This window comes from Oncorhynchus masou, chromosome 7 (assembly GCF_036934945.1).
Source record: "Oncorhynchus masou masou isolate Uvic2021 chromosome 7, UVic_Omas_1.1, whole genome shotgun sequence".
Classification (NCBI taxonomy): Eukaryota; Metazoa; Chordata; class Actinopteri; order Salmoniformes; family Salmonidae; genus Oncorhynchus; species Oncorhynchus masou.
In genome coordinates this window covers 354,533-378,687 of record NC_088218.1, presented here as the reverse complement: position 1 = coordinate 378,687, position 24,155 = coordinate 354,533, and the positions used below count along the sequence as shown (strand labels likewise).

General features: G+C 39.1%; 1 protein-coding gene across 1 annotated transcript; it reads right to left on the bottom strand.

The window, feature by feature from the left end:
- Positions 1–1,791: 1,791 nt before the first annotated feature.
- LOC135543109 (charged multivesicular body protein 2b-like) lies at positions 1,792–24,098 on the bottom strand. The gene is made up of 6 exons (XM_064970184.1): positions 23,947–24,098; positions 22,249–22,340; positions 18,836–19,030; positions 17,714–17,816; positions 3,809–3,915; positions 1,792–2,402 (listed from the first exon to the last, which is right to left on the bottom strand). Exons 1-6 carry the CDS (start codon positions 23,978–23,980, stop codon positions 2,289–2,291), a joined length of 645 nt encoding a protein of 214 aa, XP_064826256.1. The 5' UTR covers positions 23,981–24,098; the 3' UTR covers positions 1,792–2,288.
- Between the last annotated feature and the right edge of the window lie 57 nt (positions 24,099–24,155).

Here is a 24,155-nt window from a genome sequence, read left to right as displayed (position 1 = left end):
TGTATATCTGATGAAGGGCCTTGTACATCTGATGAAGGGCCTTGTATATGTGATGAAGGGCCTTGTACATCTGATGAAGGGCCTTGTACATCTGATGAAGGGCCTTGTACATCTGATGAAGGGCCTTGTATATGTGATGAAGGGCCTTGTATATGTGATGAAGGGCCTTGTATATGTGATGAAGGGCCTTGTACATCTGATGAAGGGCCTTGTACATCTGATGAAGGGCCTTGTATATGTGATGAAGGGCCTTGTACATCTGATGAAGGGCCTTGTACATCTGATGAAGGGCCTTGTACATCTGATGAAGGGCCTTGTATATGTGATGAAGGGCCTTGTATATGTGATGAAGGGCCTTGTACATCTGATGAAGGGCCTTGTACATCTGATGAAGGGCCTTGTATATGTGATGAAGGGCCTTGTACAGGGAGACACACAGAGACTATGTGATGAAGGGCCTTGTATATGTGATGAAGGGCCTTGTATATCTGATGAAGGGCCTTGTATATCTGATGAAAAAGGTATTTTTATTTATTTACACTTTCTCAAAACGAGAAGATAGACTTCATCTTTGTTTTTCTGCTATGACTGTTGGAACGGGAACAAGGAGAGGTGGGGGAGAGGTGGGGCTAGGGGGTGGCACAGGGAGAGGTGGGGGGACACACAGGGCTAAGTGGTAATGTAATAACATGGAGATCCAGTCAGCCTCAGAAGCCCAGGTCTCCGTGGGACACACAGGGAGAGGTGGGGCTAGGGGGAGGGGGGGGGCACAGGGAGAGGTGGGGCTAGGGGGGGGGGACACAGGGAGAGGTGGGGCTAGGGGTAGGGGGGACACAGGGAGAGGTGGGGCTAGGGAGGGGGGGCACAGGGAGAGGTGGGGCTAAGGGGGGGGGGGACACAGGAAGAGGTGGGGCTAAGGGGGAGGGGACACAGGGAGAGGTGAGGCTAGGGGGGGGGCAGGGGGAGGTGAGGCTAGGGGGGACACAGGGAGAGGTGAGGCTATGGGGGGCACACAGGGAGAGGTGGGGCTAGGGGGAGGGGGCACAGGGAGAGGTGGGGCTAGGGGGAGGGGGGGCACAGGGAGAGGTGGGGCTAGGGGGAGGGGGGCACAGGGAGAGGTGGGGCTAGGGGGAGGGGGCACAGGGAGAGGTGAGGCTATGGGGGGGACACAGGGAGAGGTGGGGCTAGGGGGAGGGGGACACAGGGAGAGGGGGGCTAGGGGGAGGGGGCACAGGGAGAGGGGGCTAGGGGAAGGGGGGTAGGGGGGGGGACACAGGGAGAGGTGGGGCTAGGGGGAGGGGACACAGGAAGAGGTGAGGCTAGGGGGGACACAGGGAGAGGTGAGGCTAGGGGGGGGAGACACAGGGAGAGGTGAGGCTAGGGGGGGGACACAGGGAGAGGTGAGGCTAGGGGGGGGACACAGGGAGAGGTGAGGCTAGGGGGCAGGGAGAGGTGAGGCTAGGGGGGCAGGGAGAGGTGAGGCTAGGGGGGGCAGGGAGAGGTGAGGCTAGGGGGGACACAGGGAGAGGTGAGGCTAGGGGGGGGGCACAGGGAGAGGTGAGGCTAGAGGGGGACACAGGGAGAGGTGAGGCTAGAGGGGGACACAGGGAGAGGTGAGGCTAGAGGGGGACACAGGGAGAGGTGGGGCTAAGTGGTAATGTAATAACATGGAGATCCAGTCGGCCTCAGAAGCCCAGGTCTCCGTGGGACACAGGGAGAGGTGGGGCTAAGGGGGGGGGTGGGACAGGGAGAGGTGGGGCTAAGTGGGGGGGGGGATAAAGGTAAGGGGGACACAGGGATAAAGGTAAGGTAGTTTCAGATTCTACTGTTCATGCATTCAAAATGAAAAGATATGGCTGACAATGAGTGTTGTCCTTTACTTCCTGTTCTAAAACTCCACACAGGTGGGAAACCTGGGGAGGGGCGCGTTCAGTAGGACGAAAACGTTTTGCAACGTTCAGATAGGAGCGTGCTGTACAGAACAAAAACACGCCTCTCTGACGTGTAGAATGAGGCTCTTATTCGTTACATTGTATCAGCGACGTTCTACAACGTCAGGCTACTGAACGTGGTGGCCCTGTTATTCACTCTCCTTGTGTGGCCCACTGCGTAGACCCAATACACTGCAGGACATCTACAACTACACCATGTGCCATCTATAGTCAGATATATATATATATAAATATAATAGTGTCACCATATCCCAGAAAAGGCATGTCAGAAACTGAACAGGGGGAGTCGTGTGTGTGTGTCCAGGCACAGGGTGTGTGTGGGTGTGTGTGTGTGTGTTAGTCCACTCCCAAGGCTTTGAGCTGTCGTTCGATGTCTTCGTCTGAGATGCCGTCTGATTTGGTGGCAGAAGAGGTGGGGTTGTTTCTGCTGGTTGAAGGAGCGTTCACCATCTACGATCAATAAGAACAACAAGTGAATCAACTCAACCTTGATTCTCCCAAGCGAATCAACTCAACCTTGATTCTCCCAAGCGAATCAACTCAACCTTGATTCTCCCAAGCGAATCAACTCAACCTTGATTCTCCCAAGCGAATCAACTCAACCTTGATTCTCCCAAGCGAATCAACTCAACCTTGATTCTCCCAAGCGAATCAACTCAACCTTGATTCTCCCAAGTTTTTTTTATTTATTTTTAATTTAACCTTTATTTAACTAGGCAAGTCAGTTAAGAACAAATTCTTATTGTCAATGACGGCCTGGGAACAGTGGGTTAACTGCCTGTTCAGGGGCAGAACGACAGATTTGTACCTTGTTAGCTCGGGGGTTTGAACTCGCAACCTTCCGGTTACTAGTCCAACGCTCTAACCACTAGGCTACCCTAGTGAATCAACTCAACCTTGATTCTCCCAAGCGAATCAACTCAACCTTGATTCTCCCAAGCGAATCAACTCAACCTTGATTCTCCCAAGCATACGCCATTCATAGTATTTCCACAGGACCAGTGTCCTGTCCAGGGGGTGTCCTGGTACATCAAGCTGTCTCACTACAGAAACAGGAGATAGACTAGTGTCCTGTCCAGGGGGTGTCCTGTACATCAAGCTGTCTCACTACAGAAACAGGAGATTATGGCCCATTCTGGCTCAGACAAGGCTAACTTACTTTACAGAGTATTTCCATAGAGCTGCAGAATGACATCCCCAGTAGGACCCTAATCCAGTTGGACCCTAACCCAGTTGGACCCTAACCCAGTTGGACCCTAACCCAGTGGGACCCAAACCCAGTTGGACCCGAACCCAGTGGGACCCTAACCCAGTAAGACCCTAACCCAGTAAGACCCTAACCCAGTAAGACCCTAACCCAGTGGGACCCTAACCCAGTTGGACCCTAACCCAGTTGGACCCTAACCCAGTTGGACCCTAACCCAGTGGGACCCTAACCCAGAGGGACCCTAACCCAGTTGGACCCTAACCCAGAGGGACCCTAACCCAGTTGGACCCTAACCCAGTTGGACCCTAACCCAGTGGGACCCTAACCCAGTGGGACCCTAACCCAGTGGGACCCTAACCCAGTGGGACACTAACCCAGTGGGACCCTAACCCAGTTGGACCCTAACCCAGTTGGACCCTTGTCAGCCAATCAGCATTCAGGGCTGGAACCAGACAGTTTATAATGCTAGATACAGGTCCAGTTTCCCGGACACTGACGAACCCTGGTTCTATTTCAGATCTACATCTGGGAAACCTGCCCCAAGGATCTCTTTCAGGGTTTAGTCTCTAGATTTATTCTGGCTTTATTAAAAATCAGGTACATCATCGAGAACACATTTTATTTGACAATAAAAACACCAATATCTCACCTTCCCTGATATCTCGATGCCGATCTCGTCCAGAACCTGGTTAACAATGCTATCAGACTCCTCCTCGTCTCCGGACTCGTCAAAGATCTCGTCCAGCGTGTCGTTAACTGAGAGAAGGGGACAGAGAGATGACTCCTATTAAAACAAACGCACACACACACACACACCCGGTCAAAAGTTTTAGAACACCTACTCATTCAAGGGTTTTAACTGAGAGAAGGGGACAGAGAGATGACTCATATTAAAACATCCCTTGTCATAACACACACACACACACACACACACACACACACAACCAGTCAAAAGTTTTAGAACACCTACTCATTCAAGGGTTTTTCTTTATTTTTACTATTTTCTACATTGTAGAATAATATTGAAGACATCAGAACTATGAAATATCATGTAGTAACCAAAACCAAGTGTTCACCAAATCAAAATATTTTATATTTGAGATTCTTCAAAGTAGCCAGCCTTTGTCTTGATGACAGCTTTGCACACTCTTGGCATTCTCTCAACCAGCTTCACCTGGAATGCTTTTCCAACAGTCTTGAAGGAGTTCCCACATATGCTGAGCACTTGTTGGCTGCTTTTCATTCACTCTGCGGTCCAACTCATCCCGAACCATCTCAACTGGGTTGAGGTTGGGGGATTGTGGAGGGTGATGTTGGTTAAGTGTGCTTTAAATTCTAAATAAAATCACAGACACCAGCAAAGCACCCCCCTCACCACCTCCTCCATGCTTCAATGTGGGAACCACAAATGGGGAGATCATCCGTTCACCTACTCTGCGTCTCAAAGACACCGCGGTTGGAACCAACATTCTTCACCGGTCTAATGTCCACTGCTCGTGTTTCTTTGCCCAATCAAAGTCTCTTCTTATTGGTGTCCTTTAGTAGTGGTTTCTTTGCAGCAATTCGACCATGAAGGTCTGATTCACTCAGTCTCCTGTGAACAGTTGATGTTGATGTGTCTGTTATTTGAACTGAAGCATTTATTTGGGCTGCAATTTCTGAGGCTGGTAACTCTAATGAACTTATCCTCTGCAGCAGAGGTAACTCTGGGTCTTCCTTTCCTGTGGCGGTCCTCATGAGAGCCAGTTTCATCATAGCTCTTGATGGTTTTTGCGACTGCACTTGAAGAAACTTTCAAAGTTCTTGAAATGTTCCGCATTGACTGACCTTCATGTCTTAAAGTAATGATGTGCTGTCGTTTCTCTTTGCTTACTTGAGCTGTTCTTGCCATAATATGGACTTGGTCTGTTACCCAATAGGGCTGTCTTCTGTGTACCACCCCTACCTTGTCACAACACAACTGATTGGCTCAAATGCATTAAGGAAAGAAATTCCACTAATTAACAGAAGGCACAGCTGTTAATTGAAATGCAATAATAGCATGTAGTACACTATATAGGTATTAATAGCATGTAGTACACTATATAGGTAATAATAGCATGTAGTACACTATATAGGTATTAATAGCATGTAGTACACTATATAGGTAATAATAGCATGTAGTACACTATATAGGTATTAATAGCATGTAGTACACTATATAGGTATTAATAGCATGTAGTACACTATATAGGTATTAATAGCATGTAGTACACTATATAGGTATTAATAGCATGTAGTACACTATATAGGTAATAATAGCATGTAGTACACTATATAGGTATTAATAGCATGTAGTACACTATATAGGTATTAATAGCATGTAGTACACTATACAGGTATTAATAGCATGTAGTACACTATATAGGTATTAATAGCATGTAGCACACTATATAGGTAATAATAGCATGTAGTACACTATATAGGTATTAATAGCATGTAGCACACTATATAGGTATTAATAGCATGTAGTACACTATATAGGTAATAATAGCATGTAGTACACTATATATGTATTAATAGCATGTAGTACACTATATATGTATTAATAGCATGTAGTACACTATATAGGTATTAATAGCATGTAGTACACTATATAGGTAATAATAGCATGTAGTACACTATATAGGTATTAATAGCATGTAGTACACTATATAGGTATTAATAGCATGTAGTACACTATATAGGTATTAATAGCATGTAGTACACTATACAGGTATTAATGGCATGGAGTACACTATACAGGTATTAATGGCATGTAGCACACTATATAGGTATTAATAGCATGTAGCACACTATATAGGTATTAATAGCATGTAGCACACTATATAGGTATTAATAGCATGGAGTACACTATATAGGTATTAATAGCATGTAGTACACTATATAGGTATTAATAGCATGTAGTACACTATACAGGTATTAATGGCATGGAGTACACTATACAGGTATTAATGGCATGTAGCACACTATATAGGTATTAATAGCATGTAGTACACTATACAGGTATTAATGGCATGTAGCACACTATATAGGTATTAATGGCATGGAGTACACTATATAGGTATTAATGGCATGTAGCACACTATATAGGTATTAATAGCATGTAGTACACTATATATGTAATAATAGCATGTAGTACACTATACAGGTATTAATGGCATGTAGCACACTATATAGGTATTAATAGCATGTAGTACACTATATAGGTATTAATAGCATGGAGTACACTATATAGGTATTAATGGCATGTAGTACACTATATAGGTATTAATGGCATGTAGCACACTATATAGGTATTAATAGCATGTAGTACACTATATAGGTAATAATGGCATGGAGTACACTATATAGGTATTAATAGCATGTAGTACACTATATAGGTAATAATGGCATGTAGTACACTATATAGGTAATAATAGCATGTAGTACACTATATAGGTAATAATAGCATGTAGTACACTATATAGGTATTAATAGCATGTAGTACACTATATAGGTAATAATAGCATGTAGTACACTATATAGGTAATAATAGCATGTAGTACACTATATAGGTATTAATAGCATGGAGTACACTATATAGGTATTAATAGCATGGAGTACACTATATAGGTATTAATAGCATGGAGTACACTATATAGGTATTAATAGCATGGAGTACACTATATAGGTATTAATAGCATGGAGTACACTATATAGGTATTAATAGCATGTAGTACACTATATAGGTATTAATAGCATGTAGTACACTATATAGGTAATAATAGCATGGAGTACACTATATAGGTATTAATAGCATGTAGTACACTATATAGGTAATAATAGCATGTAGTACACTATATAGGTATTAATAGCATGTAGTACACTATATAGGTAATAATAGCATGTAGTACACTATATAGGTATTGATAGCATGTAGTACACTATATAGGTATTAATAGCATGGAGTACACTATATAGGTATTAATGGCATGGAGTACACTATATAGGTATTAATGGCATGGAGTACACTATATAGGTATTAATAGCATGGAGTACACTATATAGGTATTAATGGCATGGAGTACACTATATAGGTATTAATGGCATGTAGCACACTATATAGGTATTAATAGCATGTAGTACACTATATAGGTATTAATAGCATGTAGTACACTATATAGGTATTAATAGCATGTAGTACACTATATAGGTATTAATAGCATGTAGTACACTATATAGGTATTAATAGCATGGAGTACACTATATAGGTATTAATGGCATGTAGTACACTATATAGGTATTAATGGCATGTAGCACACTATATAGGTATTAATAGCATGTAGTACACTATATAGGTAATAATGGCATGGAGTACACTATATAGGTATTAATAGCATGTAGTACACTATATAGGTAATAATGGCATGTAGTACACTATATAGGTAATAATAGCATGTAGTACACTATATAGGTAATAATAGCATGTAGTACACTATATAGGTATTAATAGCATGTAGTACACTATATAGGTAATAATAGCATGTAGTACACTATATAGGTAATAATAGCATGTAGTACACTATATAGGTATTAATAGCATGGAGTACACTATATAGGTATTAATAGCATGGAGTACACTATATAGGTATTAATAGCATGGAGTACACTATATAGGTATTAATAGCATGTAGTACACTATATAGGTATTAATAGCATGTAGTACACTATATAGGTAATAATAGCATGGAGTACACTATATAGGTATTAATAGCATGTAGTACACTATATAGGTAATAATAGCATGTAGTACACTATATAGGTATTAATAGCATGTAGTACACTATATAGGTAATAATAGCATGTAGTACACTATATAGGTATTGATAGCATGTAGTACACTATATAGGTATTGATAGCATGGAGTACACTATATAGGTATTAATAGCATGTAGTACACTATATAGGTATTAATAGCATGGAGTACACTATATAGGTATTAATGGCATGGAGTACACTATATAGGTATTAATAGCATGGAGTACACTATATAGGTATTAATGGCATGGAGTACACTATATAGGTATTAATAGCATGGAGTACACTATATAGGTATTAATAGCATGGAGTACACTATATAGGTATTAATAGCATGGAGTACACTATATAGGTATTAATGGCATGGAGTACACTATATAGGTAATAATAGCATGGAGTACACTATATAGGTATTAATAGCATGTAGTACACTATATAGGTATTAATAGCATGGAGTACACTATATAGGTAATAATGGCATGTAGCACACTATATAGGTAATAATGGCATGGAGTACACTATATAGGTATTAATAGCATGTAGCACACTATATAGGTATTAATAGCATGTAGTACACTATATGGGTATTAATGGCATGTAGCACACTATATAGGTATTAATAGCATGGAGTACACTATATAGGTATTAATAGCATGTAGCACACTATATAGGTATTAATAGCATGTAGTACACTATATAGGTATTAATGGCATGTAGCACACTATATAGGTAATAATAGCATGTAGTACACTATATAGGTATTAATGGCATGTAGCACACTATATAGGTAATAATGGCATGGAGTACACTATATAGGTAATAATAGCATGTAGCACACTATATAGGTAATAATAGCATGTAGTACACTATATAGGTAATAATAGCATGTAGTACACTATATAGGTATTAATAGCATGTAGCACACTATATAGGTATTAATGGCATGTAGTACACTATATAGGTAATAATAGCATGTAGTACACTATACAGGTATTAATAGCATGTAGTACACTATATAGGTATTAATAGCATGTAGTACACTATATAGGTATTAATGGCATGGAGTACACTATATAGGTATTAATAGCATGTAGTACACTATATAGGTATTAATAGCATGTAGTACACTATATAGGTAATAATAGCATGTAGTACACTATATAGGTATTAATAGCATGTGGTACACTATATAGGTATTAATGGCATGTGGTACACTATATAGGTAATAATAGCATGTAGTACACTATATAGGTATTAATGGCATGTAGCACACTATATAGGTATTAATAGCATGTAGCACACTATATAGGTATTAATAGCATGTAGCACACTATATAGGTATTAATAGCATGTAGCACACTATATAGGTATTAATAGCATGGAGCACACTATATAGGTATTAATAGCATGTAGCACACTATATAGGTATTAATAGCATGTAGCACACTATATAGGTATTAATAGCATGTAGCACACTATATAGGTATTAATAGCATGTAGTACACTATATAGGTATTAATAGCATGGAGTACACTATATAGGTATTAATGGCATGGAGTACACTATATAGGTATTAATAGCATGGAGTACACTATATAGGTATTAATAGCATGGAGCACACTATATAGGTATTAATAGCATGTAGCACACTATATAGGTATTAATAGCATGTAGTACACTATATAGGTATTAATGGCATGTAGCACACTATATAGGTAATAATAGCATGGAGTACACTATATAGGTAATAATGGCATGTAGCACACTATATAGGTAATAATAGCATGGAGCACACTATATAGGTATTAATAGCATGTAGCACACTATATAGGTATTAATAGCATGTAGTACACTATATAGGTATTAATGGCATGTAGCACACTATATAGGTATTAATGGCATGGAGTACACTATATAGGTATTAATAGCATGTAGCACACTATATAGGTATTAATAGCATGTAGTACACTATATAGGTATTAATGGCATGTAGCACACTATATAGGTAATAATAGCATGTAGCACACTATATAGGTATTAATGGCATGTAGCACACTATATAGGTAATAATGGCATGGAGTACACTATATAGGTAATAATAGCATGTAGCACACTATATAGGTAATAATAGCATGTAGTACACTATATAGGTAATAATAGCATGTAGTACACTATATAGGTATTAATAGCATGTAGCACACTATATAGGTATTAATAGCATGTAGCACACTATATAGGTATTAATGGCATGTAGTACACTATATAGGTAATAATAGCATGTAGTACACTATACAGGTATTAATAGCATGTAGTACACTATATAGGTATTAATAGCATGTAGTACACTATATAGGTATTAATGGCATGGAGTACACTATATAGGTATTAATAGCATGTAGTACACTATATAGGTATTAATAGCATGTAGTACACTATATAGGTATTAATAGCATGTAGTACACTATATAGGTATTAATAGCATGGAGTACACTATATAGGTATTAATAGCATGGAGCACACTATATAGGTATTAATAGCATGTAGCACACTATATAGGTATTAATAGCATGTAGTACACTATATAGGTATTAATGGCATGTAGCACACTATATAGGTAATAATAGCATGGAGTACACTATATAGGTAATAATGGCATGTAGCACACTATATAGGTAATAATAGCATGGAGTACACTATATAGGTAATAATGGCATGTAGCACACTATATAGGTAATAATAGCATGGAGTACACTATATAGGTATTAATAGCATGTAGCACACTATATAGGTATTAATAGCATGTAGTACACTATATAGGTATTAATGGCATGTAGCACACTATATAGGTATTAATAGCATGGAGTACACTATATAGGTATTAATAGCATGTAGCACACTATATAGGTATTAATAGCATGTAGTACACTATATAGGTATTAATGGCATGTAGCACACTATATAGGTAATAATGGCATGTAGTACACTATATAGGTATTAATGGCATGTAGCACACTATATAGGTAATAATGGCATGGAGTACACTATATAGGTAATAATAGCATGTAGCACACTATATAGGTAATAATAGCATGTAGTACACTATATAGGTAATAATAGCATGTAGTACACTATATAGGTATTAATAGCATGTAGCACACTATATAGGTATTAATAGCATGTAGCACACTATATAGGTATTAATAGCATGTAGCACACTATATAGGTATTAATGGCATGTAGTACACTATACAGGTATTAATAGCATGTAGTACACTATATAGGTATTAATAGCATGTAGTACACTATATAGGTATTAATGGCATGTAGTACACTATATAGGTATTAATAGCATGTAGTACACTATATAGGTATTAATAGCATGTAGTACACTATATAGGTATTAATAGCATGTAGTACACTATATAGGTATTAATGGCATGGAGTACACTATATAGGTATTAATAGCATGTAGTACACTATATAGGTATTAATAGCATGTAGTACACTATATAGGTATTAATAGCATGTAGTACACTATATAGGTATTAATAGCATGGAGTACACTATATAGGTATTAATAGCATGGAGCACACTATATAGGTATTAATAGCATGTAGCACACTATATAGGTATTAATAGCATGTAGTACACTATATAGGTATTAATGGCATGTAGCACACTATATAGGTAATAATAGCATGGAGTACACTATATAGGTAATAATGGCATGTAGCACACTATATAGGTAATAATAGCATGGAGTACACTATATAGGTAATAATGGCATGTAGCACACTATATAGGTAATAATAGCATGGAGTACACTATATAGGTATTAATAGCATGTAGCACACTATATAGGTATTAATAGCATGTAGTACACTATATAGGTATTAATGGCATGTAGCACACTATATAGGTATTAATAGCATGGAGTACACTATATAGGTATTAATAGCATGTAGCACACTATATAGGTATTAATAGCATGTAGTACACTATATAGGTATTAATGGCATGTAGCACACTATATAGGTAATAATGGCATGTAGTACACTATATAGGTATTAATGGCATGTAGCACACTATATAGGTAATAATGGCATGGAGTACACTATATAGGTAATAATAGCATGTAGCACACTATATAGGTAATAATAGCATGTAGTACACTATATAGGTAATAATAGCATGTAGTACACTATATAGGTATTAATAGCATGTAGCACACTATATAGGTATTAATAGCATGTAGCACACTATATAGGTATTAATAGCATGTAGCACACTATATAGGTATTAATGGCATGTAGTACACTATACAGGTATTAATAGCATGTAGTACACTATATAGGTATTAATAGCATGTAGTACACTATATAGGTATTAATGGCATGTAGTACACTATATAGGTATTAATAGCATGTAGTACACTATATAGGTATTAATAGCATGTAGTACACTATATAGGTAATAATAGCATGTAGTACACTATATAGGTATTAATAGCATGTGGTACACTATATAGGTATTAATGGCATGTAGTACACTATATAGGTAATAATGGCATGTAGTACACTATATAGGTATTAATGGCATGTAGCACACTATATAGGTATTAATAGCATGTAGCACACTATATAGGTATTAATAGCATGTAGCACACTATATAGGTATTAATAGCATGTAGCACACTATATAGGTATTAATAGCATGTAGTACACTATATAGGTATTAATAGCATGTAGTACACTATATAGGTAATAATAGCATGGAGTACACTATATAGGTATTAATAGCATGTAGTACACTATATAGGTAATAATAGCATGTAGTACACTATATAGGTATTAATAGCATGTAGTACACTATATAGGTAATAATAGCATGTAGTACACTATATAGGTATTAATAGCATGTAGTACACTATATAGGTATTAATAGCATGGAGTACACTATATAGGTATTAATAGCATGTAGTACACTATATAGGTATTAATAGCATGGAGTACACTATATAGGTATTAATGGCATGGAGTACACTATATAGGTATTAATAGCATGGAGTACACTATATAGGTATTAATGGCATGGAGTACACTATATAGGTATTAATAGCATGGAGTACACTATATAGGTATTAATAGCATGGAGTACACTATATAGGTATTAATGGCATGGAGTACACTATATAGGTATTAATAGCATGGAGTACACTATATAGGTATTAATAGCATGGAGTACACTATATAGGTATTAATGGCATGGAGTACACTATATAGGTAATAATAGCATGGAGTACACTATATAGGTATTAATAGCATGTAGCACACTATATAGGTATTAATAGCATGTAGCACACTATATAGGTATTAATAGCATGGAGTACACTATATAGGTATTAATAGCATGTAGCACACTATATAGGTATTAATAGCATGTAGCACACTATATAGGTATTAATAGCATGTAGCACACTATATAGGTATTAATAGCATGTAGTACACTATATAGGTATTAATAGCATGGAGTACACTATATAGGTATTAATGGCATGGAGTACACTATATAGGTATTAATAGCATGGAGTACACTATATAGGTATTAATAGCATGGAGCACACTATATAGGTATTAATAGCATGTAGCACACTATATAGGTATTAATAGCATGTAGTACACTATATAGGTATTAATGGCATGTAGCACACTATATAGGTAATAATAGCATGGAGTACACTATATAGGTAATAATGGCATGTAGCACACTATATAGGTAATAATAGCATGGAGTACACTATATAGGTATTAATAGCATGTAGCACACTATATAGGTATTAATAGCATGTAGTACACTATATAGGTATTAATGGCATGTAGCACACTATATAGGTATTAATAGCATGGAGTACACTATATAGGTATTAATAGCATGTAGCACACTATATAGGTATTAATAGCATGTAGTACACTATATAGGTATTAATGGCATGTAGCACACTATATAGGTAATAATAGCATGTAGTACACTATATAGGTATTAATGGCATGTAGCACACTATATAGGTAATAATAGCATGGAGTACACTATATAGGTAATAATAGCATGTAGCACACTATATAGGTAATAATAGCATGTAGTACACTATATAGGTAATAATAGCATGTAGTACACTATATAGGTATTAATAGCATGTAGCACACTATATAGGTATTAATAGCATGTAGCACACTATATAGGTATTAATGGCATGTAGTACACTATATAGGTAATAATAGCATGTAGTACACTATACAGGTATTAATAGCATGTAGTACACTATATAGGTATTAATAGCATGTAGTACACTATATAGGTATTAATAGCATGTAGTACACTATATAGGTAATAATAGCATGTAGTACACTATATAGGTATTAATAGCATGTAGCACACTATATAGGTATTAATAGCATGTAGCACACTATATAGGTATTAATGGCATGTAGTACACTATATAGGTAATAATAGCATGTAGTACACTATACAGGTATTAATAGCATGTAGTACACTATATAGGTATTAATAGCATGTAGTACACTATATAGGTATTAATAGCATGGAGTACACTATATAGGTATTAATAGCATGGAGTACACTATATAGGTATTAATGGCATGGAGTACACTATATAGGTAATAATAGCATGTAGTACACTATATAGGTATTAATAGCATGTAGTACACTATATAGGTAATAATAGCATGTAGTACACTATATAGGTATTAATAGCATGTAGTACACTATATAGGTATTAATAGCATGGAGTACACTATATAGGTATTAATAGCATGTAGTACACTATATAGGTATTAATAGCATGGAGTACACTATATAGGTATTAATAGCATGGAGTACACTATATAGGTAATAATAGCATGTAGTACACTATATATGTATTAATGGCATGTAGCACACTATATAGGTATTAATAGCATGTAGCACACTATATAGGTATTAATAGCATGTAGCACACTATATAGGTATTAATGGCATGTAGTACACTATATAGGTATTAATGGCATGGAGTACACTATATAGGTATTAATGGCATGTAGCACACTATATAGGTATTAATAGCATGTAGTACACTATATATGTAATAATAGCATGTAGTACACTATATAGGTAATAATAGCATGTAGTACATTATATAGGTATTAATAGCATGGAGTACACTATATAGGTAATAATAGCATGTAGTACACTATACAGGTATTAATAGCATGTAGTACACTATATATGTAATAATAGCATGTAGTACACTATAGGTAATAATAGCATGTAGTACACTATACAGGTATTAATAGCATGGAGTACACTATACAGGTATTAATAGCATGTAGTACATTATATATGTAATAATAGCATGTAGTACACTATACAGGTAATAATAGCATGTAGTACATTATATATGTAATAATAGCATGTAGTACACTATATAGGTAATAATAGCATGTAGTACATTATATAGGTATTAATAGCATGGAGTACACTATATAGGTAATAATAGCATGTAGTACACTATACAGGTATTAATAGCATGTAGTACACTATATATGTAATAATAGCATGTAGTACACTATAGGTAATAATAGCATGTAGTACACTATACAGGTATTAATAGCATGTAGTACACTATATGTAATAATAGCATGTAGTACACTATATAGGTATTAATAGCATGTAGTACACTATATAGGTAATAATAGCATGTAGTACACTATATAGGTAATAATAGCATGTAGTACACTATATAGGTAATAATAGCATGTAGTACACTATATAGGTATTAATAGCATGTAGTACACTATATAGGTATTAATAGCATGTAGTACACTATATAGGTATTAATAGCATGTAGTACACTATATAGGTATTAATAGCATGTAGTACACTATATAGGTATTAATAGCATGTAGTACACTATATAGGTATTAATAGCATGTAGTACACTATATAGGTAATAATAGCATGTAGTACACTATATAGGTATTAATAGCATGTAGTACACTATATAGGTATTAATAGCATGTAGTACACTATATAGGTATTAATAGCATGTAGTACACTATATAGGTATTAATAGCATGTAGTACACTATATAGGTAATAATAGCATGTAGTACACTATATAGGTAATAATAGCATGTAGTACACTATATAGGTATTAATAGCATGTAGTACACTATAGGTAATAATAGCATGTAGTACACTATAGGTATTAATAGCATGTAGTACACTATATAGGTATTAATAGCATGTAGTACACTATATAGGTATTAATAGCATGTAGTACACTATATAGGTATTAATAGCATGTAGTACACTATATAGGTATTAATAGCATGTAGTACACTATATAGGTAATAATAGCATGTAGTACACTATACAGGTATTAATAGCATGTAGTACACTATATATGTAATAATAGCATGTAGTACACTATAGGTAATAATAGCATGTAGTACACTATACAGGTATTAATAGCATGTAGTACACTATATGTAATAATAGCATGTAGTACACTATATAGGTATTAATAGCATGTAGTACACTATATAGGTAATAATAGCATGTAGTACACTATATAGGTAATAATAGCATGTAGTACACTATATAGGTAATAATAGCATGTAGTACACTATATAGGTATTAATAGCATGTAGTACACTATATAGGTATTAATAGCATGTAGTACACTATATAGGTATTAATAGCATGTAGTACACTATATAGGTATTAATAGCATGTAGTACACTATATAGGTATTAATAGCATGTAGTACACTATATAGGTATTAATAGCATGTAGTACACTATATAGGTAATAATAGCATGTAGTACACTATATAGGTATTAATAGCATGTAGTACACTATATATATTAATAGCATGTAGTACACTATATATATTAATAGCATGTAGTACACTATATAGGTATTAATAGCATGTAGTACACTATATAGGTAATAATAGCATGTAGTACACTATATAGGTAATAATAGCATGTAGTACACTATATAGGTATTAATAGCATGTAGTACACTATAGGTAATAATAGCATGTAGTACACTATAGGTATTAATAGCATGTAGTACACTATATAGGTATTAATAGCATGTAGTACACTATATAGGTATTAATAGCATGTAGTACACTATATAGGTATTAATAGCATGTAGTACACTATATAGGTAATAATGGCATGTAGTACACAATATATATATATTATGCTACGTTAGCAGTCTTATCATCATGAGGACAACATAGAATGTGTAAAATAGATCCAGCCTTATCATCACGAGGACAACAACATAGAATGTGTAAAATAGATCCAGTCTTATCATCACGAGGACAACAACATAGAATGTGTAATATAGATCCAGTCTTACCATCATGGAGGACAACATAGAATGTGTAAAATAGATCCAGCCTTATCATCATGAGGACAACAACATAGAATGTGTAATATAGATCCAGCCTTATCATCATGAGGACAACAACATAGAATGTGTAAAATAGATCCAGTCTTACCATCATGGAGGACAACATAGAATGTGTAATATAGATCCAGCCTTATCATCATGAGGACAACAACATAGAATGTGTAATATAGATCCAGCCTTATCATCATGAGGACAACAACATAGAATGTGTAATATAGATCCAGTCTTACTCAGCTCCTCTGACATCTCCATCTTCATGTTCTCCTTCTGGAAGTTCTGCATGGTCTGTTGCATCTTCTGAGGGTCCATCTTCTTATTGACAGCCTGCATGGTCTGAGACGGGAGAGGAGAGAGAGTCACATGGGCTGGTTACACTTTGCAAGAGGCAGGCAACACCCATTACAATACAGCACACACAGAGACAGACGGAGACACAGACAGAGAGACAGACGGACACAGACAGAGACAGACACAGACAGAGACACAGACAGACACAGACACAGACAGACACAGACACAGACAGACAGAGACACAGACAGACAGAGACACAGACAGACAGAGACACAGACAGACAGAGACACAGACAGACAGACAGACAGACAGACAGACAGAGACACAGACAAGAGACACAGACAGACAGACAGAGAGACAGACAAACAGACACAGACAGACAGAGACACAGACAGACAGACACAGACAGACAGAGACACAGACAGACAGAGACACAGACAGACAGACAGACAGACAGACAGACAGACAGACAGACAGACAGACAGACAGACAGAGACACAGACAGACAGACAGAGAGACAGACAAACAGACACAGACACAGACAGACAGAGACACAGACAGACAGAGACACAGACAGACAGAGACACAGACAGACAGAGACACAGACAGACAGACAGACAGACAGAGACACAGACAAAGACACAGAGAGAGACACAGAGAGAGACACAGAGACAGACAGAGACACAGACAGACAGACAGACAGAGACATAGGTGTCTACACTAGGTACCTCACACCCCCTGTGGGAAGCAGCCCACTGACCCACACTAGGTACATCACCCCACCCCCCCCCCCGTGGGAAGAAGCCCACTGATCCACACTAGGTACATCACCCACCCTGTGGGAAGAAGAAGCAGCCCACTGATCCACACTAGGAACATCACCCCCCCGTGGGAAGAAGCCCACTGATCCACACTATGTACATCACCCCCCCCCTGTGGGAAGAAGAAGCAGCCCACTGATCCACACTAGGAACATCACCCCCCCCCGTGGGAAGAAGCCCACTGATCCACACTATGTACATTACCCCCCCTGTGGGAAGAGCCCACTGATCCACACGTACTTTGGTAGTGGTTGCCATGGCCCCTGCCATCTTCATCTGGGAGTTCATGAGTTTGGTCTGAGAGGACATGGAGGTGACCTTTGAACCAACGGCGTAGCTTCTGTTCTTCTGTCTCCTCAGCTGAAGCAGCTGTTTGGCCAGGATGGTACACGCCTCCTTGTTCCCCGTCTTCGCCATCTTCTTAATCTCCATCTCCTAGGAGACAACGTGCATTCGGACAGTATTCAGACCCCTTTAGAGACTTTTCCCTCATTTTGTTACAGCATTCTAAAATTATTTAAAATCGCCCCCCCCCTCATCAATCCACACACAATAGCCCATAATGACATCACAATAGTCCATAATGACATCACAATAGTCCATAATGACATCACAATAGTCCATAATGACACAGCAAAAACAGGTTTTAAGAAATGCACTGGGAACCTGGCACCATCCCTACGGTGAAGCATTTTTATTTGTTTAACCTTTATTTAACCAGGCAAGTCAGTTAAGAACACATTCTTATTTTCAACGACGGCCCTAGGAACAGTGGGTTAACTGGTCTAGGAACAGTGGGTTGACTGGTCTAGGAACAGTGGGTTGACTGGTCTAGTGGGTTAACTGGTCTAGGAACAGTGGGTTAACTGGTCTACGAACAGTGGGTTGACCGGTCTAGGAACAGTGGGTTGACTGGTCTAGGAACAGTGGGTTAACTGGTCTAGGAACAGTGGGTTAACTGGTCTAGGAACAGTGGGTTAACTGGTCTAGGAACAGTGGGTTAACTGGTCTAGGAACAGTGGGTTGACTGGTCTAGGAACACTGGGTTAACTGGTCTAGGAACAGTGGGTTAACTGGTCTAGTGGGTTAACTGGTCTAGGAACAGTGGGTTAACCGGTCTAGGAACAGTGGGTTGACCGGTCTAGGAACAGTGGGTTGACCGGTCTAGGAACAGTGGCTTGACTGGTCTACGAACAGTGGGTTAACTGGTCTAGTGGGTTAACTGGTCTAATGGGTTAACTTGTCTAGGAACAGTGGGTTAACTGGTCTAGGAACAGTGGGTTAACTGGTCTAGTGGGTTAACTGGTCTAATGGGTTAACTGGTCTAGGAACAGTGGGTTAACTGGTCTAGGAACAGTGGGTTAACTGGTCTAGGAACAGTGGGTTGACTGGTCTAGGAACAGTGGGTTGACTGGTCTAGGAACAGTGGGTTGACTGGTATAGGAACAGTGGGTTGACTGGTCTAGGAACAGTGGGTTGACTGGTCTAGGAACAGTGGGTTAACTGGTCTAGGAACAGTGGGTTAACTGGTCTAGTGGGTTAACTGGTCAAGGAACAGTGGGTTAACTGGTCTACGAACAGTGGGTTGACTGGTCTACGAACAGTGGGTTAACTGGTCTAGGAACAGTGGGTTGACTGCCTTGTTCAGGGGTAGAACAACACCCCCCTCTAACCACTAGGCTACCTGCCTCCTCTACACTCTAACCACTAGGCTACCTGCCTAATCTACACCCTAACCACTAGGCTACCTGCCTCCTCTACACTCTAACCACTAGGCTACCTGCCGCCTCTACACTCTAACCACTAGGCTACCTGCCTCCTCTACACTCTAACCACTAGGCTACCTGCCACCTCTACACTCTAACCAACCCTAGGCTACCTGCCTCCTCTACACTCTAACCACTAGGCTACCTGCCTCCTCTACACTCTAACCACTAGGCTACCTGCCTCCTCTACACTCTAACCACTAGGCTACCTGCCACCTCTACACTCTAACCACTAGGCTACCTGCCTCCTCTACACTCTAACCACTAGGCTACCTGCCTCCTCTACACTCTAACCACTAGACTACCTGTCTCCTCTACACTCTAACCACTAGGCTACCCTGCCGCCTACCAGCGTGGTGGGCACTGTATACAAAAGACAAAGCTAGACACCAAGACAGGGGCTGACTAGCCTGGGTGACAGCCTGTTTTCGCCATCATACCAACTTCTTGTCACTCCATTGTTATGTTTGGCATGAATGTAATGATGTCACAAACAGACGAGGTTTTCCACATGGACCCACAGAGCATCCGGAAAGAACTCAGACCCCTTGACTTTTTTACACATTTTCTTACATTACAGCCTTGTTCTTAAATAAACTTATGTTTTTTTCATCAATCTACACACAATATCCCATAATGACAAAGCGAAAACAGGTTTAGATATTTTTTTACAAATGTATTACAAAAAAAAAAAAATATTTATACTTATACTATACTTATTTACATAAGTATTCAGACCCTTTGCTATGAGACTCGAAATTGAGCTCAGGTGCGTCCTGTTTCCATTGATCATCCTTGAGGTGTTTCTACAACTTGATTGGAGTCCACGTGTGGTAAATTCAATTGATTGTACATGATTTGGAAAGGTACACACCTGTCTAAATAAGGTCCTACAGTTGACAGAACAAAAACCAAGCCATGAGGTCAAAGGAATTGTCCGAAAAGCTCTGAGACAGGATTGTGTTGAGGCACAGATCTGGGGAAGGGACCAAAACATTTCTGCAGTATTGAAGGTCCCCAAGAACACAGTGGCCTCCATCATTGGAAGAAGTTTGGAACCACCAAGACTCTTCCTAGAGCTGGCCACCCGGCCAAACTGAGCAATCGATGGAGAAGGGCCTTGGTCAGGGAGGTGACCAAGAACCCGATGGTCACTCTGACAGAGCTCCCGAGGTCCTCTGTGGGGATGGGAGAACCTTCCAGAAGGACAACCATCTCTGCAGCACTCCACCAATCAGGCCTTTATGGTGGAGTGGCCAGATAGAATCCCCTCCTCAGTAAAAGACATGTCAGCCTGCTTGGAGTTTGCCTAAAGGACCAATATTGAACTCTTTGGCCTGAAAGCCAAGCGTCACGTCTGGAGGAAACCAGGCACCACTCATCACCTGGCCAATACCATCCCTACAGTGAAGCATGGTGGTGGCAGCATCACGTCTGGAGGAAACCAGGCACCACTCATCACCTGGCCAATAGCATCCCTACAGTGAAGCATGGTGGTGGCAGCATCACGTCTGGAGGAAACCAGGCACCACTCATCACCTGGCCAATACCATCCCTACAGTGAAGCATGGTGGTGGCAGCATCATGAGGTGGGATTGTTTTTCTACAGCAGGGACTGGGAAACTTGTCAGTGTCGAGGGAAAGGGTACTGAGTAAAGGGTCTGAATACTGATGTAAAATGTGATATTTCAGTTATTTTTATAAAATAGGTAAAAATGTCAATCTTTTTTTGCTTTGTCATTGTGTGTGTGTGTGTGTGTGTGTGTGTGTGTGTGTGTGTGTGTGTGTGTGTGTAGATTGAGGCAGTCTGAATACACTGTACATTATCCATGACTCAGATACCCTCTGTATTCACTACTACAGAACAGACTACTACTACACCCCCACCAGTTGTTTTTCCTGTTTCTCCAGGGAAGATCTGTCTCTGGTGATCTGTCTCTGGGTTCCTCTCAGCTCTTTGGTCTGCTCCTTTATCACATCTAGACACAGCGGTGGGAGAGAGAACTTCAAGATCAGTACTAGGCCTTGGTAGCGGTAGGAAAGAACTACAAGATCAGTACTAGTTCTTGGCAAACAGAGGAGAAGAGAGAAACAATTGTTATTGTTTATTTCACTTGTTTTTGGCCAAAACATACGTTTCCCATGTCACTGAAGCCCTTTGAATTCTCTATACAGACCAGCGTACTGCTACGTTATTGTCGTTATGACTCTGTGGTTCTCTATACAGACCAGCGTACTGCTACGTTATTGTCGTTATGACTCTGTGGTTCTCTATACAGACCAGCGTACTGCTACGTTATTGTCGTTATGACTCTGTGGTTCTCTATACAGACCAGCGTACTGCTACGTTATTGTCGTTATGACTCTGTGGTTCTCTATACAGACCAGCGTACTGCTACGTTATTGTCGTTATGACTCTGTGGTTCTCTATACAGACCAGCGTACTGCTACGTTATTGTCGTTATGACTCTGTGGTTCTCTATACAGACCAGCGTACTGCTACGTTATTGTCGTTATGACTCTGTGGTTCTCTATACAGACCAGCGTACTGCTACGTTATTGTCGTTATGACTCTGTGGTTCTCTATACAGACCAGCGTACTGCTACGTTATTGTCGTTATGACTCTGTGGTTCTCTATACAGACCAGCGTACTGCTACGTTATTGTCGTTATGACTCTGTGGTTCTCTATACAGACCAGCGTACTGCTACGTTATTGTCGTTATGACTCTGTGGTTCTCTATACAGACCAGCGTACTGCTACGTTATTGTCGTTATGACTCTGTGGTTCTCTACACAGACCAGCGTACTATTACGTTATTGTCGTTATGACTCTGTGGTTCTCTATACAGACCAGCGTACTGCTACGTTATTGTCGTTATGACTCTGTGGTTCTCTATACAGACCAGCGTACTGCTACGTTATTGTCGTTATGACTCTGTGGTTCTCTATACAGACCAGCGTACTGCTACGTTATTGTCGTTATGACTCTGTGGTTCTCTATACAGACCAGCGTACTGCTACGTTATTGTCGTTATGACTCTGTGGTTCTCTATACAGACCAGCGTACTGCTACGTTATTGTCGTTATGACTCTGTGGTTCTCTATACAGACCAGCGTACTGCTACGTTACTGTCGTTATGACTCTGTGGTTCTCTATACAGACCAGCGTACTGCTACGTTATTGTCGTTATGACTCTGTGGTTCTCTATACAGACCAGCGTACTGCTACGTTATTGTCGTTATGACTCTGTGGTTCTCTATACAGACCAGCGTACTGCTACGTTATTGTCGTTATGACTCTGTGGTTCTCTATACAGACCAGCGTACTGAAAGGCAGGCAGATAACACTCCCCCCCCCCTTCAGATTACCTTCTATTTAAGGACAAACACTAGTTCGTTTTTTTTTTAAATAGAAAAACATTAAGTTTATTCAACATCCTGACTTGTAATAGGAATGTTCAGGAGTGCTGAGCCTACCTGTTAGACAGATGTGTAATACTTAACGTTACACTCTTATAAGAAGAGACTGAGGCTAACTTTGCTAATGTCAGCTAGCTGAAACGCCGAGTCTGTGTACACTTACCATCTACTGTCTTTTTCTTGAAGAAGCCGGCCATGGTGACAGGCGATAATTTAGCCAAATAGCTATAATCCAATGCTATTTTAAAAGGACACCGCCTGTGAATTAAACCAGACCACCGACTTGTTTATTTCCTGGGTCGGAGAGAAGCAGGAAGTGCAGCACTTTAATGGGGGCGTTCGAGACAACCGAGAATAAAAGCGCTGCGCTCA

Coding starts and splice junctions, on each gene's coding strand:
- LOC135543109 (XM_064970184.1), bottom strand. CDS start 23,980: ATGGCCGGCTTCTTCAAGAAAAAGACAGTAGATG. Junction 17,817..18,835: donor CCATGGCAACCACTACCAAA/GTACGTGTGGAT, acceptor CTCCCGTCTCAG/ACCATGCAGGCTGTCAATAA. Junction 2,403..3,808: donor GCATCGAGATATCAGGGAAG/GTGAGATATTGG, acceptor TATTGATCGTAG/ATGGTGAACGCTCCTTCAAC.